A 17,119-nucleotide genomic window follows, 5' to 3' on the forward strand; every position below is an offset into this window, starting at 1 on the left:
AGCAACCTCATCTTCTTCCACAAATTTAATTCTCTTTGCGTAAATCAAATGCAGAGTCTTCTTTTCTGCAGATCTGTTTTCTGGGCTGCATACTTCTGTATCTGCATGTCTGCTGAACTTCTCCAGCTGGTTGTTACTGGTTCCTGTGGACAGTGTGTCCAAAGTGAAACGCTTATTACTAATCTCTTCCTAGTCTTTTTTCCAACAGTATGAGCACTGGTTAGCATTTTTGATTGAATACTTGGTGCCACACATTCCAAGTGCTAAGCATTTTGCGTGTATTGTCTCTTTAATCCTTATTACAACAAGAAATGGATACTGTTCTTCCTGTTCTGCTGATAAAAAGAGCGAGGGTAACCATAAGCCTTACGTTTTCACTCTGCTCTTAAGTGGCAACACTGGAAATGATTGATGGACAAATACTCTTATCTCCCCAGATGTGCTCTTCCTTCCTTCCTTTGAACCCACAACTATCCCATAATCATCTGGTCAGGAATTTTAAATTTTTAGGGGTGGTTTTCCTTTCCACTAACCATGTACTTCAGATAAATTTGCTGTCTTAAATCTAATATCACTGCTGTCAAAATTATTTTTTCAAAAATACAATTCTCGTTAGTGAAACTCTTTAGTGGCTGACTATTACCTTCAGGATAAACTTTTAAAAAACTGCAGTAGTATGTGTAGAGTACTGTATCAACTACTCAGTGTGTGGTGTCCTATATTTTAGACCGTATCCTGTTTTGTTTGGCTGGTAAGCTTTTGTTCCTTTATATCAACCTTTAGTTCCGTTGTAAAACATACCATCAGTTCTCTAAGTGCTTCATACTTTTTTTGGCAGATGATACTCCAAGATTTATTTTCCCTATTAAAACTTGAATTCTCTGCCTTTGCTTACGTGCACCAGTTGTACTAGCATTTTGAATGTTTCATTAGCATCACACTGAAAATTATTTTTTTGTTTACAGGTTTGTCTCTTCACTGGACTATGAGCTCCTTGAAAGAAGGATTCGTGTCTTACTCATCTTGATATTCCCAGGTCTGGCACAACTCTTGGTGCATAGTAAGTAACTCCCCTCTCCCCCAGGGCTATGAGGTATTTCACAGTCTAACTCCATATATCTATTGATAGGAAATTCTACTTCTGCAGACCTAGATCTATGCTACCATAAAAGTATGGCATATTATAGTACACGCCATACACCTTTATGTTCTTAAATATGAGTTACTCAAACTATTATGTGTCTTACACTTTAAATCAAAGTAGTACCATTTTCAAACCATTCCTATTACCTTTTACAGTTCAAATGTGATCAGTTTCTTTACTCATTCTTGTTATTGCTACAGTTGTGGTTGTTGTTAGGTGCTGTCGGGTTGAGTACAACTCATAGGAACTCTTGACTAACACACCTGAACTCTATCCTATCCTTTGTCATCTTCCTTATCTCTGTAACACTGGAGTCTGTGCTCCACCAGTGTGTCAAACTATCTCATTGAGGATCTTCCTCTCTTTCTTTAACCCTCCATTTTACCAAGCATGATGTCCTTTTCCAAAGAATAGCTCTCCTAGCAACATGCCCAAGGTATGAGAGGTGAAGCTTCGCTATCTGCCTCCAAGGAGCACTCTGGCTGCATTTTCTCCAAGGTATATCTGTTTATTCTTTTGGCAGTCCATGGAATATTCAGTACTCTTCTCCATCATCACAACTCAGAGACATCAGTTCTTCTGTCATCCTTATTCATTGTCTAGTTCTCAGATGCATAAAAAGTGATTGAAAAGACTTAGCCTGAATCAGGTTCACCTTTGTCTTCAAATTGACATCATTGCTCTTCAGATTTTGGAGAGGTTCCTGACCGTGAATTTGTCCAAAACAGTAAAACTCCAGATCTCCTAACTGCTGGTACCAAGGGTGTTGATTGCTGATCCAAGTAAGATCAAATAATTGACAGTTTCGATCCTTTCTCCATCTGTCATGATGTTGCCTATTAGCCCAGTAGCGAATACGACTTTTTCTTGATGTTGAGATGTAATCCATATTGAAGGCTGTGATTCTTGGTCTTCTGCAAGCAAGTCCTTCTCACTCTCAGCAAGCATGCATAGTGCAGGTTGTTGATTAGTCTTCCTCCAATCTTGATGCTACATTCCCCTTCATAGAGTCCAGTATCATGAATTACTTGTTCAACATAAAGCTTGAATAGCTATAGAGAAAGGATACAACCCACACACACCCACCTTTCCTGATTTTAAACCAAGCAGTGTTCCGTTGCTTCATTAGGACAAGAGTGCGTGGTCTAGGTATTATAATTTATATTGTTAATAATGATAATTTAATTTAATATATAAAGATGTATAATTTATATGTTAATAATTGTATAATTTGGGGATTCCCATTCTTCTCAATGGTAACCATAGTTTATTATCATCCACACCATCAAAATGCCTGTGCATCGTCAATAAAGGCACAAAAAGACATTCTGCTTTCTGCCAGTATCTTTCTAGAATCATCAGCGATATCCCTTTATGCCACAGCCTCCTAAAACCAGCTTGAACGTCTGACATTTCTCTATCAATGTACTATTTTGGCTGTTTCTGGATGTTCTTTCTTTTAGGTATGACAAATCAGCTACACACTTATGTAAAATAGACCACAGCCCTGCCCAACTGCCTGCCCTACCCAATGTCTACTGTGCTTAAGCCCTTTGTTGTAATCACTATATGAGTCCATCTCAGTGAGGCGCTTGTGCTTCTGGCTGACCCTCTACTTTTCCAAGCATAATGTCCTTTTCCAGGGACTCGCCCCTCTGACAGCATGCCAGAAGTAAGAGAAACAGAGTTTTGCCATCCTTGCTTCTTTTTTGTTTTGTTTTGTTTTTTAAATTTATTATTACTTTCAATGAAAATTTACAGAGACTTTGGATTTCCATTCATTCATTGTTGCTCTTTTCTGCCCTCCCATCCCTCCCCCCTAGTACACTACCCTCTTGGAAAAGTAAAAGAAAAATTCTTTCATTGGTTTACAAACCCTCCTCCCAGGTCCACTCCACCATGTAGCCTTTGCTCTAGACTCTTGTCATGACAAAAATATCTAATCACATATCCCTTTTAAACAGTTTTCTCCCTCATCTGTTTCAATGCAGTATACATTATTGAACCCATCTTTCTCAGTCTCCCCCCAACCCCGATATCAGTCCTGTTTTACAACAGTGGCACCATGCAGTATTTGTCCTACCATCCTTGCTTCTAAAGAGTACTCTGGGTTCATCTTCTCCAAGACAGATTTTGGTTGTTGTTCCTTAGCGGTCCATAGAATGTTCAGTATTCTTCACAAGCACCATGATTCAGAGACTTTACTTGTTTTGGCCTTCCTTATTGACCAACTTTCGCATAATGTTAAACAGTTGAAACTGTCATGGCTTAGGTTAGGCATGCATCAGTCTTTAAAGTGACACCCTTCTCCTTAATTTTTAAAAGGCCTTTGGTGACAGATTTTCCCAATGCAGTAGGCATTTGATCATGTGACTGTAGCTTTCATAGGTGTTAATGTGGATACAAGTGAAATGAAATCCTTGAGAATTTTGTTCTTACCTCCATTTGTCATGACGTTGCTTTTTAGGCCATTTGTGAAGATTTTGCTTTCTCAATCCTGAGGTGTAATCCATACTCCAGGCTGTAGTCTTGATTATCTTCATGAAGTACTTTCATCTTCATATCCAAGGTCATCTTCCTGCCGTTCTGTTGCCATCTCCTTCTTCTTCATGTCTTCTAGTTTCTTGTGTTATTTGCTTAGCATACTGATTGAAGAGGTGTGGTGAAAGGCCATAACCCTGATACACACTTTGTCTCATTTCAAACCATGCAGTTACTCTTGTTCTTTGATTACTTCTTGGCCCGTTTACAGGTTCTGAATTAGCACAGAATTCCCATTTTTTCCTCAGCATTTTCTCTAGGTATGATTGACACAGTCGAATGTCTTTGCGTCATCAATAAAACACAAGGAACTGTCTTTCCGGTATTCTCTACTTTCTGTCAAAATTCATCTAATATCAGAAATAATATCACTGACTCCAAGAATATTTCTCTATAGAATACTTAATCCAGATATTCAGTAGTAGTTGCTGTTTGTGTTCACTTCCAGAATCATCCTCTTTGTAAGTTTTTAAAGCTTGTTTGTGTTTTACTGTAGAATAAATGTTCATACAAGCCTTTATATGTGACAAAGAAAACAATTAAACTTAATAAAAGATTGATAATTTCTCAGTACAAAAATTCAGATTTATTAGAGAAAACAGTCATGGAGACATACTTTTCAAATGTGTGGATTTTGCTATATAATCTTGTATCATGACTTGGAAGAATTTATAGATGACCATAGTGTAGAATGTTAAATCTGGGTGAGAGTAAGATATCAGTGCTCAGACAGGTGGTTGGTTTGAATCCACCAGCGTTCCTTGAGAGAAGGATGATACAGTCTGCTTCAGTAAAGACTTCGAGTGATGGAAATCCCATGGGGAGCTCTACGTTGTAGGATCACGATGACTCAGAACAGGCCTGATGGCAGTGGGTTCCCCCAAATCTGCACTGCTCTATCTGTTACATGGTGTGTTTTAGCATGCATGGTCTGGTTAAGGGGCTCCCTATTTAACCTAATTCTTTTCAATTTCTTTCAACACATTTCTTTTCTCCTTTTGTCCCCGTAAAAACAAAACTTCTGATTTTGTTGATTCTTCTTAGTGTTGTCTATGCTTTTGTTAAATTTTGTCCTTTCTTATATCCTTTTACTTTCCTTGTCATTCTTAAGTTTACTAATTATTCATTAACTTTCCCTGTAAATAAGATTTTTGTTGCCTCACATAGTTTCATTATCATTCCATTTTAGTGTTAAAAAAAAGGGAAAAAAATCAGTATTCTTTCTTTAACCCATGAAATATTGACAATTGTTTTCCTGTTTGCTCACATTAACCCAGATAAATATTCATATTCTTCCATGGAAATATTACAGGATTAAGTCTTAAATAAGAGTCCAGGTGGTGCAGTGATTAAGGCATCTAGCTCTTTCCCAGAAGATTGGCAGTTTGAACCAATGAGTCTCTTTGTCAGATAAAAGTGAGGCAGTCCTTTTCCATAAAGAAAGAGTTTCCTCTTTCCATAAAGAAAGGGTTTACCTTGCAAACTCTATGGACAGTTCTACTCAGTTGTAGAAAGTAAGTTGTAGGTTGAAATTAACTTGATGACATTAAGTTAGCATGTGATGAGTTGAAAATAATGGAATTAGGTGTGATTATTTAGTGGATTCAAACAAACCATTCTAGTCATAATGAAAATTATAATTTCTTATCTTACACACAATTGAATGAACTTTTTTTTTCTCCCCAGGTTTAAGCAGAATTTTGGGACATGGCCACTGCTTCACCAAGGTCTGATACTATTAATAACCGCAGTGGAAGGTTACAGTTACAGATAACTGGTAAGCTTTGTGTTTTGGAGGTTTATTTCCCCATAATTTACAATAGTGATCAATTCCCTGAGCATTCATTCTTTCTATCAGGTGAATAAGCAGACTTAACTCGCAAACAGTCTTTTTTCTTTTAATTTTTAATGAATGTTTACAGAGATTTTGGATTTCCATACATTTATTGTTGCCTTTTTTCCCCTGCCTACCCCTCCCCTCAGTTTGCTCTTCTCTTTGAAAAGTAAAAAAAATTGTTTCATTGGTATAGAATCCCCCCCACTTCTCGCCCTGAGTACACTCTACTATGCAACCTTCATTCTGGACTCTTGTCATAACCATAATATCCAATCATATATTGCTTTCAAACAGGTATCTCCCTCATCTGTTTCAATGCAGTATACATAAATTATTCAATTTTTCTCAGTTTCACTCCCTGATGTCAGTTGTGTTCTACAATAGTGGCACCGTGTAGCACCTGTCCTTTTGTGACTGAGCTATTTCACTCAGCATAATGTCCTCCAAGGTCACCCATTTTGAATAATATTGCATGAGTTCCTTGTTTTTCAATGCAGCATAGTATTCCATTGTGTGACTATACCACAGCTTCTCTGTCCATTCGTTTGTTGATGGGCACGTAGGTTGTTGCCAACTCTTTGCTATTGTGAACAAAGCCACAATAAACATGGGTGTGCATAAATCTGCCTGGGTGGCAGTTATGGTTTCTTTAGGGTATAGTCCCAATAACGGAATTGCTGGGTCTATTTGCAACTTTTTGAGAAGGTGCCATATAGCCTTCCATAAGCGGTTGCACCATTTTACACTCCCACCAACAATGAATAAGGGTTCCAATTTCTCCACAGCCTCTCCAGCATTTGTTGTTAGCTGTGCTGTTAAATTTTGCTATTCTTACAGGGGTGAGATGATATCTCATAGTTGATTTAATTTGCATCTCTCTTAAAGCTAGGGATTTTGAACATTTCTTCATGTATTTGTTGGCCATTTGAATGTCGTCTTTGGTGAAGTGTCTGTTTGTATCCTGCATCCATTTTTCAATTGGGTAATTGACCTTTGTCTTGTTGTGGTGTCTTTTTTATATTTTAACGTATTTGTTGCAGCAGATGCCTCATGGCCTCAAAATATTTTATTTATTGAGTCAGTAGCCTAGTGGGTGTAATGGATTAATTATTGGTTTACTGACTGAAATGTTCAGTCCACCAGCTTTTCTGTGTGAGAAAACAGAAGCATTCGATTCCCATAAAGAATTAGTAACTCTACGGGACAATCCCACTCTATCATATTGTGTCATTATGAATTGGAATTGACTCCATGGGAGTGAAGAGGGTAGATGCCAAGTACTGGGAAGACATACCATCTCTAGTGGTAAAAGGATTGGGAATTCCAACTCCCTGTCGCTGACAGAATTGGTGCTTAAATGGAGAAAGATGCTGAAGACATTGTTCTTTCATTCATTGATCTTTTTATTCAATAATTTGGACAAGTACTTGTTAAAAAGAATTAAATTGATGAGAAGAGAAGCCTCGTTTTGCAAGAATGTTAAGTAGTGGTGAAATAGATTTGATTTGTACAGACATTTATAATACAGGGTGATTATTAACTAGTTAGAGTGGGACTTTAAGACAAAGTGTCCTCTCTTTACTTTTGGGAGGAGTCGCCTGTGAACATAGGAGGACAAGGTAAGATAGGACTAATAGGGTAACAGTTAAACACTTGCAGGAAGAACTGTATTTCATCTGAAATGAGATTGTCAACAGAGAGAGAATTAGAGGAAGCAGGAACAGAAGAAGCATGAAAGGGCATTGGAGGTTCAGGAAACCAGATAATCCAATCTAGCTAGTTGGAATACATAATTAGGAGTAGTTCTCAAAGTAGCATTTTACTTTACCACATTTTACTAGGAATTTCTCTTGCATGCAAAGCATGTATGAAACTATTTCAAGATTGTTTGTAAAAGACTTGCATTGGACTACTAGACAGATAATAATGTGTAAGATCTGTGTGTACGGATTCAATCTATGCTCTAAGATGTTGTTAAGTAAAAACAAACAATGTAATAGTGTATATAGTACACTACCATATTGTTGTTGTTGTTGTTGTTGTTACGTGCCATAGAGTCACTTGCGACTCATAACGACCCTATATACAAGATCCCTGAATGCCGTTCTATCCTGTACCAACCTCACCATCTCAAACGCACTCATTTCCACCACTCTACTCACAAAATTGATCCATCTCATTGAGGGTCTTCTTCTCCTTCGCCGTCCCTCCACTTTCCCAAACATGATGTCCCTCTCCAAGGACCAGTCTCTCCTTGTGACATGCCCAAAGTATGTCAGACGAAGCTTCAGAATCCTTGACTCCAGGGAACATTCTGGCTTCACCCTCTCCAGGACAAACCTGTTTGTTCTCCTAGCAGTCCATGGTATATTCAACACTCTTCTCCAGCACCACAACTAAAAGACATCAATTCTCTTCCTGTCATCCCTATTCACTGTCCAACTCTCCGATGCATAGCATGTAATTGCAAAGACTATAGCCTGGATCATAGATATTAAAAAAAAAAAAAGAGGGTTCTCTATATGAAGCTTTGTGCTTTGAACATTACAAATTGGTCAAAGTGAGGAGGTTAAAAATAAGGAGATTTACTGTAATTTTTTGATGCTCATTACCATAAAGTAGGTTCTTTCCCAATTTAAGCTATGCAGTGTACCTTTATTGGCTTTGAACTGCTTCTTGGTCTAAGTATAGATTCTACATGAGCACAATTAAGTATTTTGCAGCAACATCCATCATTATTTATCCACACAGTCCAACTCTTTTGCATAGTCACTAAAACAGTAAACATATCATGCTTAATCCAAATGCACATAAAGCATAATAGCATACACAATACCTAGATATTGGCCTTTTTACAAGTGATCCTGCTTCTCAGTTTGTGTGAGTTTGTAAACTCTTTTGGAACCTGTCTGCTACTAGAAGTCAAAATTGAGGTGGCATGGCGTTGTCCATTCACTTCTAAAGTAATGAACTTTTGAAAACTTAAGGAACAGCACCAGAACTTGTCTGACGTCATACCAGAAGACAAGCCCCTGGAGCTGTAAGGAGCTCTGAACTGACGCAGAGTTTAAGCGGTATGGAGATAAGAACGGCACAGGATTTGGCTGGCTTGCTTTCTGTAGAGAGGGCTGCTATGTATGACTCAGTGTCAGCTCATTAGCAAGATGTTGTTGATTTGGTTTCAATTACAGCAGCCCCATAGGCATTTCCAGACTGTAATCTTCTGCAGTTTGCCACATCTTTGTCCCCGAGCTTTCAGTTAGCTATTGAGTGCTTTCCCATTGAGCCACAAAGACAGGGAAAGAAAATAAGAGGTTGAGACTTGAGATGAAAGACTAATGTGCTTTATATACATATTTATCAATTTTGTATACATGTTTATCAATTTTATATACGTATGCATAGTTATCAGTTTTTAGCTATTGTGTTTTTTAGTATTTGAGTGTTATTGTTTGTTGTTTTATGCCATCGAGTTGCTTGTGACTCAGAGTGACCCTATGTACAAGAGCCCTAAACCCTACTCTATCCTGTGCCAACCTCACTGTCTCTGACAAACCTACTCCCATTATTCCAGTCACTGAATCAATCCATCTCATCAAGGGTCTTTCTTTCCTGCTCTGTCCCTCCACCCTTTCAAACATGTCCCTCTCCAAGGACTGGTCCCTCCTTGAAACATGCCCATAGTATATCAAATGAAGCTTGAGAATCCTTGCCTCACCTGCTTCACCCTGCTTCACCATTCCTGCTTCATCCTCTCCAGGACAAACCTGTTTGTTCTCCTAGCAGTCCCTAGTATATTCAGTACTCTTCTCCAGCACCACAGCTCAAAGGCATCAATTCTCTATTATCCCTAGTCACTGTCCAGCTCTATGATGCATAGTACACAATTGCAAAGACTATGATCTGTATCAGGCACACATTAGTCTCCAGCCTGGCATCATTGCTCTTCAGTACTCTGGAGATGTCCCAGATAGCTGACTTTCCCAGTGCAATTCGGCTCTTGATTTCCTACCTTCTGGTACCAAGAGTATTGATTGTGGAGCCAAGCAAATTAAAACTAGTAACAGTCTCAATCACTTCACCATCCATTATAATGCTTCCAATTGGCCCAGTGGTGAGAATCTTTGTTTTCTTGATGTTAAGCTTCAATCCTTATTGAAGGCTGTAGTCTTTGCCCTTCTATAGCAAGCACTTCAAGTCTTCCTCAGTTTCAGCAAGCCTGGTTGTGTCATCTGCATAGCACAGGTTGTTGGTGAATCTTTCTCCATTCCTGATGCCACATTCCTCCTCATACAGCCCGGCCTTCTGGGTGATATGTTCTGCTTACAGATTGAAAAGGTATAGAGACAGAATACATCCCTGTCAGACAGCCTTCCTGATTTTGAACCATACAGTATTTCCTTCCTCTGTTCTGATGACTGTCTCTTTTTTTTTTTTTTAATTTTTTTTTTATTATTTTGTGTGCGTGTACCGTCAAATCAGATCTGACTGGTACAGGAGGATATTGCGCCTCCTTCTCCAGCAGAGCATCTGGTGGATTCGAACCGTGTTTCTCTGGGATTGCAGTGCAGCTTCTTGCCACTAGGCCACCAGAGCTCCCCTGATGACTGTCTCTTGATTCAAGTATAGGTTTCGCATAAGCACAATCAAATGTTCTGGGATTACCATTCTTCTCAGAGTGAGCCACAATAGATTCATTTAAATTAAAAATTTAAAATTATATATCTTATGAAGTGTGAATTATGAATTTAACTTTCTTCAAATATTGACAGATCTATACGTGATACAATCAATTGTGGTTACTATTTTGAAATGCCTCCTTTATCATATCCTAATATCATTGCATAAAACCAAATCCAGGCCAGTGCTGTCAGTCTAAGTAGGACTTATAGTGGCCCGCCTTCACGTTTTCAAGGCTGTAATACTTTGCAAGGAGAGGGAGACTATTTTTCTTTCTCCCATGCTGCCTTTCCTGTTAGCAGCCACATGTAATAATACACCGTGCCACTAGAGCTCCTTAATTGTACAGTATTTTTAAAAAAATACAGATAGATAAATTTTCTTGTATTACTTTGCACTTTAAATATGCAAATAAACTTATTTGGAAAAGTACTTGTTGAAGAATTTTTTTTATTATTTGAAACCAAGTTTCCACATAAAGTATGTTTAGAAAATAATCAGTTATGTAATATCAGAAGAATAAAGTACAGCAGATACCATATAGCAGGGATGACAATAGTTATGCTGAATCTAAAACCACTTAGTTTTTCACTTGATCCTTGAGTCAGTAATCAGTTTAAATTGTTGGCAAGAAAGTGGAGAAATTGGAGCCTTCCTACACTTGAAGTTTTGGGATCACTAGTGGCACAGCCTATCAAAAGTTAACTTCTAGCCGAAAGGCCACACCTGTTCGGCGGTTTGAATCCACCAGCTGCTCCCAAGTGTATGGATGGGCAGTCTCCTCCTGTGTAGTTTACATCCTCTGAAAAACCTGTCGGAGGGTCAGCTGATTGTATTTTGACACCATAGTATATGAAGTAATGCCATATAGTCTCTTGGAAAAATTGTTTGGCAGTGTCCCAATGAGAGTTACCATACGACCCACCAGTTATGTTCCTAGCTGTGTCCCTAAGAGAAATGAAAACACATCTACATAAAAGCTGACACATGAATGTTCATCACAGTATTATGCTAAAGAGCCAAAAAGTGGAAACAGCTTAGATGTTCAGATGAGTGTGTAAATAAAACATAGTATATTCATGCAGTTACAGATTATTTGGAAATAAAAAGGAGTGACATGCTTGTGCATAGTAAAACAATGAACTTTAAAAACCATTATGGTAAGTGAAAGAAAGTATTCATAAAGATCACTTACTTGATAGTTCCATTTAATGAAATGTCCATCATAGACAAATCCTTTTCATTTCTTTTTGTTTTTTCTCTTCTTTTTTTGGTTTTGACAAATCTTTTTAATATTTCTTTTTCACTTGATTTCCAGTACTTTATTTTTTTAATGAAGGTTTACAGAGAAATTGGTCTTCCATTCATGCATTTACACACATTTCTCCCCTTCCCACCATAAAGGCTTGTCCTCTTCCAGATCATTAATTGCAGTATACCTATTTATCATAGAGACGTCTTTAGAGGCAAAAAGCAGATGTGTGGTTGCCCAGGCATAGAAGAAGACGGAGGGTAACTTACTAACATATAGTTTGCTTTCCAGAGTGATGGACATGTTTTCAAATTGATGGTACTAATGATAGTTGGACAGCTCTGTCCGTGTGCAAAAGGTGAATTAGGTGGCATATAAACCATATCAAGTGAAGTTATTATTGAAACACTTTCAATCATTCTTGGAAATTAGCAGTAGATTTTTTTGTATTGTTTCTTCAGCTTGCTAATGAAAAAATTTTGTTACACAGGAAATATAATGCTTTTTTCATGGATTTTGTGTGTGGTGTTGCTTTGGTTGGTCCTTTTAAAATTATTCTTTTACTATACATTGACTAGTAATTGTCCTGTTTCTGTTAGTTTCTAGTGCCAAACTAAAAAGGAAAAAGAACTGGTTTGGAACAGCAATATATACAGAAGTAGCTGTAGATGGAGAAATTAAGAAAACAGCAAAATCCAGTAGTTCTTCAAATCCAAAATGGGACGAACGGCTAACTGTGTAAGTACTTTGTGTAGTGATGCAGAAATCTTCATACAGGTATGCTTCTGGGACTATGTTATAGCATAACTTCAGAATTAATGAGGCTTTTTTCCTCATCGTATAAATGAGTATACAGTGCAATACAGGCTTCCCCCCCAAAAAAGTGGATAGTTTTATTTTCTTTAGAGAGGACACATGATAATTCTTGCTTTTACTTTTTTGCTGTTATGTGACATCAAGTTGCCTGCAACTCATAGCGACCCTGTGTACAAAAGCTCTGAATCCTGCGTTATCTGAGCCAACCTTATTGCCTTTGGCATGCCTGTTCCCATTACCCCAGTCACTGAATCGATCCATCTATTTGAGCGTCTTACTCGCACTGTCCCTCCACCCTTCAAAGCGTGATGCCTTTCTCCAGTGACTGGTTCCTCCTTGCAGCATGCCCAAAGTAAGTCAGATGGAGCTTTAGAATCCTTGCCTCCAAGGAGTAGCCTGGTTTCACCCTCTCCAGGACAGATCTGTTTGTTCTAGCAGTCCATGTTATGTTCAGAACTCTTCTCCAGCCTGACAGCCCAAAGGCATCAATTCTCTTTTAATTATCCCTAATCATTGTCCAGATTTCTCATGTATGGCATGTAATTGCAAATACCATAGCCTGGATCAGATGCACCTTAGTCTTCAGACTGACATTGTTTCTCCTCAGTACTCTGAAGATGTCCCTGACAGCAAACTTTCACAGTGCAATTCGTCTTTTGATTTCCTGGCTGTTCGTACCAAAAGTGTTAATTGTGGAGCCAAGCAAACTAAAGCTGTTAACAATCTCAGTCAGTTCACTGGCTAGCAGATGCTGCCAGTCAGTCCAGTGGTGACAATCTTTGTTTTCTTGATGTTGAGTTTCAATCCATATTGAAGACTACAGTCCATGACCTTCTGTAGCAAACACCTTATGTCCTCCTCAGTTTCAGTAAGCAGGGTTATGTCAGATCTGCATAATGCTGGTTGTTGAGTCCTGCTCCAATCCTGATGCCTTGTTCCTCCTCATAGAGCTTAGCCTCCTGGAAGATTTGTTCTACATATAGATTGAAAAGATAAGGAGATAGGATACATCCCTGGTGCACACTACCTGATTTTGAACAAGGCAGTGTTTTCTTGCATAGTTCTAAACCACTGCCACCTGGTCTAAGTATAGGTTTGCATAAGCACAATCAAATGAATGTTCTGTGATTCCCATTCTTCTCAGAGTCAGCCACAGTTTGCTGTGATCCACACAATCAAATGCCTTTGCATAGTCAGTGAAACACAGATAAGACATTCCTCTGGTGCTCTCTGTTTTCAGCCAAGATCCATCTCCATTAGCTATAATATCCCTAGTACCACAGTCTCTTCTAAATCTAGCCTGCACATCTGGCAGTTTTCTGCTGATGTGCTGTTCCAGTCATTTTTAAAGTAATTTTCAGCGGAATCTTGCTTATATGTGATATTAACGATATTTGATAATTTCTGCACTCTGTCAGGTCACATTTCTTTGGTATGTGAACAAATATGGATCTCTTCCCTAACCTCTTTTACTGTCTTAGTGTAGAAATAAATACAGCAAAAAAAAAAATCAATCATCCTTAATTTGGCCATTTTTTTCTTTTTTACTTAAATGGCAGATTTATGCATAGTAATTATAGCTAATTCATCATTTTTCTAAAATCTTTAGAAATTTGTTCAGATACTGTTACTGTGGCATCTCAGTAAGACCCATGAAGAATGTACTGCTAATATAATCATCACGAAGTTTGCTTAGTATATTTTTTGTTTTTATTAAAGGCCTAATGTGTTAGAAAGTAAGCTTTTACAGACTATTAATTAAATGAAATTTCTGTCATTTTAAAAAAATAATTATTGGACTAAATTATTTAATAGAATTTTTCATTAAGAGAAATGGGATGTATGATTGTGTTTTCTTAATAATTTTACCTTACAGAAATGTAACCCCACAGACTACACTGGAATTCCGAGTGTGGAGTCACCATACTTTAAAAGCAGATGCTATGTTAGGAAGAGCAACTGTTGATTTGAAACAAGCTCTCTTAGTACATAATAGAAAATGTAAGTTGTTCGGGTTATTCTTTTCTCTAACCTTCTTTGATCCTTAAGATCTTACTCTAGACAGTTTGAAATTATCCTCAAGGACAAAAAGTTAACAGTAAAAAAAAAAAAAAAGGTAAGAGTCCTATTCTTAATGGATAACTTCTGTTGCTGGCAGTGATATAAAGCTATGACATTATATGGAATAGGAAACATTTACTCTGGCTTTTCTTACATTTTACAGATGTACAGTGATTCAGAATGGTTGACAATAAAAGTCGTTGTTCAAATGCGTAAATCTTTCTTCTTAAAAGTTTTTTATGAAGTTTTTTTTTAATCTTCCATCTGTAACTGAAGAAATTTTGTGTTTTATTTATTGTTTGTGCTTCTTTGGGCATCCTTATTAGTGTAATTATAATGGATTCTTTCTAGATAATCTCGCTGGTCATGTGCTTGAGCTGGACTTTGGTTTTGATTGATACATTTATAAGTAAACCTTTTAGTGCCTCCAATGCCTTTTTAAAAGTTTCCATGTTTACCATTATATTTCTAGTTTCAAGAAGTCATCATTTCTTTTACATTAAGTCTTGGAGTTTTATTTTTTAAAATTTTCACTATAAATATTAACTGCTAAATCTAGTTTTATTTGTTAAGATTTTTAAAAGCTTTTCCCCCCTTTAACTCAAGAATATTTTTTTTCGAGAATATTTTTAATGTTACCTCCAAAATCTTTAAATCAGACCTATATTGCTTTTTAGATTTTTTTTTTAAAATCCATTTAATATCTGTAAGGGATGAGTGACTTTTTGAGAAGAAAAGAAGGTAATTGAAGCATTGGAGGGAAGAAATAAGATAAGCAGCCTCAAAAAAATAATAAATCAAACATCAATCATTATAGTAAATGTAAACCAACTAAATTGTCAGTTAAAACCCACTGACTTGTCAGGTTGAATTTTTTTCCCCCTCCAAGTGTAGCCGTCAAGCTCTTGAAACATTTTTTTCAGATGCATTTTATTTTTGTAAGTGTAGCTTCTAAATTAGGATATTCCCGCCCTCCCTCTCTCCCTAGTGGAAAGAGTAAAAGAACAATTAAAACTCTCATTGGAAAACAAGAATGGTATTGTGCAGACTGGCGAATTAACAGTTGTGCTTGATGGATTGGTGGTTGAACCAGAAAACCTAACCAACTGCAGTTCATCTCCAAATAGTAAGCTAACTTTATGTGCTTTTTAAATTCTGGGGGTGGGGGAAATGTCAACAGAAGTATATAAAGACCTACTTTATTATTTTTTTTATCTTGTTCAGTAGAAATACAGCAAAATGGTGATGCCTTACATGAAAATGGAGAGTCTTCAATAAGGACAACGACCAGGTAGAATAATTGCTTTTGGGGTTTTTTGGCAACATGATATATATCATTTCTCAATTTGAAGTTTTAAAATTTATATCCTAATTTGAAATTGGTGATAGAAATTAAAAGCTTATATGTGAATATACCATTTGACCGCATTCTTGTAAAAATAACTTTTGTCTTCTTTTTTTTTTTGTTTTTGTTTTTTTATTATTATTATTAATTTCAGTGAACATCTACAGAGATTTTGGAATTCCATTCATTCATTGTTGCACTTTTCTCCCCACCCACTCACCTCCACCCCCACCCCCAGTTCGCTCCTCTCCCTGAAAAGCAAAAGAGAAGCTCCTTCATTGGTACACAATCGCCCACCCCTTGCACATCCCTACTCCCACCCCAAGTATACTCCACTCTGCAACCCTCATTCCGGACTCTTATGATAATCATAATGCCCTTATATTAATTTTTAACTATTCTCTCCCTCATCGGCTTCAATGCAGAAAACATAATTTATCCAGTTTTTCTCAGTCTTACCCCCACCCCAATATCAGCCTCATTCTACAACAGTGGCCACTGTTGTAAAAATAACTTTTAAAAAGATTACAGCTTTGTTACTGATAAACAATGCATGTAAAATTTACCTTTTTTAAAGAAGTGTACATTTTCAGGATTTTTAGTGTAGTCACAATTACCAGCATGATCACAGTTTTCAGAATATTTTCATTATCCCCTAAATAATTCTGTAATTATGAGCATTCCCTTTCCTTTCTTTGTTCCACCCAGTTCCTGGCAACCCCAAATTTATTTTCAGTGGCTGTGTATTGCTTATTATGACCTTTTCATATAACTGTATCATATAATATGTGACCGTTTATAACTACTTGTCCTTAACCTGTTCTGTCAGGGTTCATCCATGTTGTAGCTTAGATAAAGTGTTTCATTCTTTTTTTATGGGAACATGGCTTATTAAAATTTCTGTGGAGGTATATCTTAGTAGTAAGTCCTAAAGCGATTCAGGTAACTGGATATCTTACTGTTGTCTGAATTGTCAGCTTCTTGCAGATCGCTGGAATAAAGATTTTGACTGTCCCTCAAAAAATGATCCTGAAGGAATTTTTCTTTTACTTTTCAAAGAGAAGAGGGACAAAAGTGCAGCAATGAATGAATGGAAATCCAAAATCTCTGTAAATGTTCATTGAAATTAATTTTTTTTTTTTAAATTTTATTATTTTTGTGTGCGTGTTACCGTCAAATCAGATCTGACTGGTACAGGAGGAGATTGCCCCTCCTTCCCTGGCAGAGCATCTGGTGGATTCGAACCATGCACCTCTGGGATTGTAGTTGCAGCTTCTTGCCACTAGGCCACCAGAGCTCCCCTGAAATTAATTTTTTAAAAAGTGTTTTCATAAAAAAAAAAAAAATCCTGCCATTTCAGAAGTTCCTTGGCATTCACATTATATGATAGTTAATAGAAGTCATGTTTGAAATATATGTAATAATGAATCACATAAGACTGCC

The 17,119-nt window shown here is 37.2% G+C and overlaps 1 protein-coding gene across 1 annotated transcript in view; it reads left to right on the forward strand.

Moving 5' to 3' along the window:
• Window positions 1-965: 965 nt before the first annotated feature.
• Window positions 966-17,119, forward strand: part of WWP1 (WW domain containing E3 ubiquitin protein ligase 1) — a 58,642-nt gene continuing 42,488 nt past the window's right edge. The window contains exons 1-6 of the mRNA XM_006880557.1: window positions 966-1,060; window positions 5,372-5,462; window positions 12,054-12,192; window positions 14,147-14,271; window positions 15,320-15,457; window positions 15,556-15,622. Of these exons, the coding sequence (XP_006880619.1) occupies window positions 5,393-5,462; window positions 12,054-12,192; window positions 14,147-14,271; window positions 15,320-15,457; window positions 15,556-15,622 (539 nt within the window). The 5' untranslated portion in view covers window positions 966-1,060; window positions 5,372-5,392. The remainder of the gene's footprint in view (window positions 1,061-5,371; window positions 5,463-12,053; window positions 12,193-14,146; window positions 14,272-15,319; window positions 15,458-15,555; window positions 15,623-17,119) is intronic.

Source organism: Elephantulus edwardii, unplaced genomic scaffold (assembly GCF_000299155.1).
Source record: "Elephantulus edwardii isolate Elephantulus edwardi_28Jun2011 unplaced genomic scaffold, EleEdw1.0 scaffold00008, whole genome shotgun sequence".
NCBI classification, from domain to species: Eukaryota; Metazoa; Chordata; class Mammalia; order Macroscelidea; family Macroscelididae; genus Elephantulus; species Elephantulus edwardii.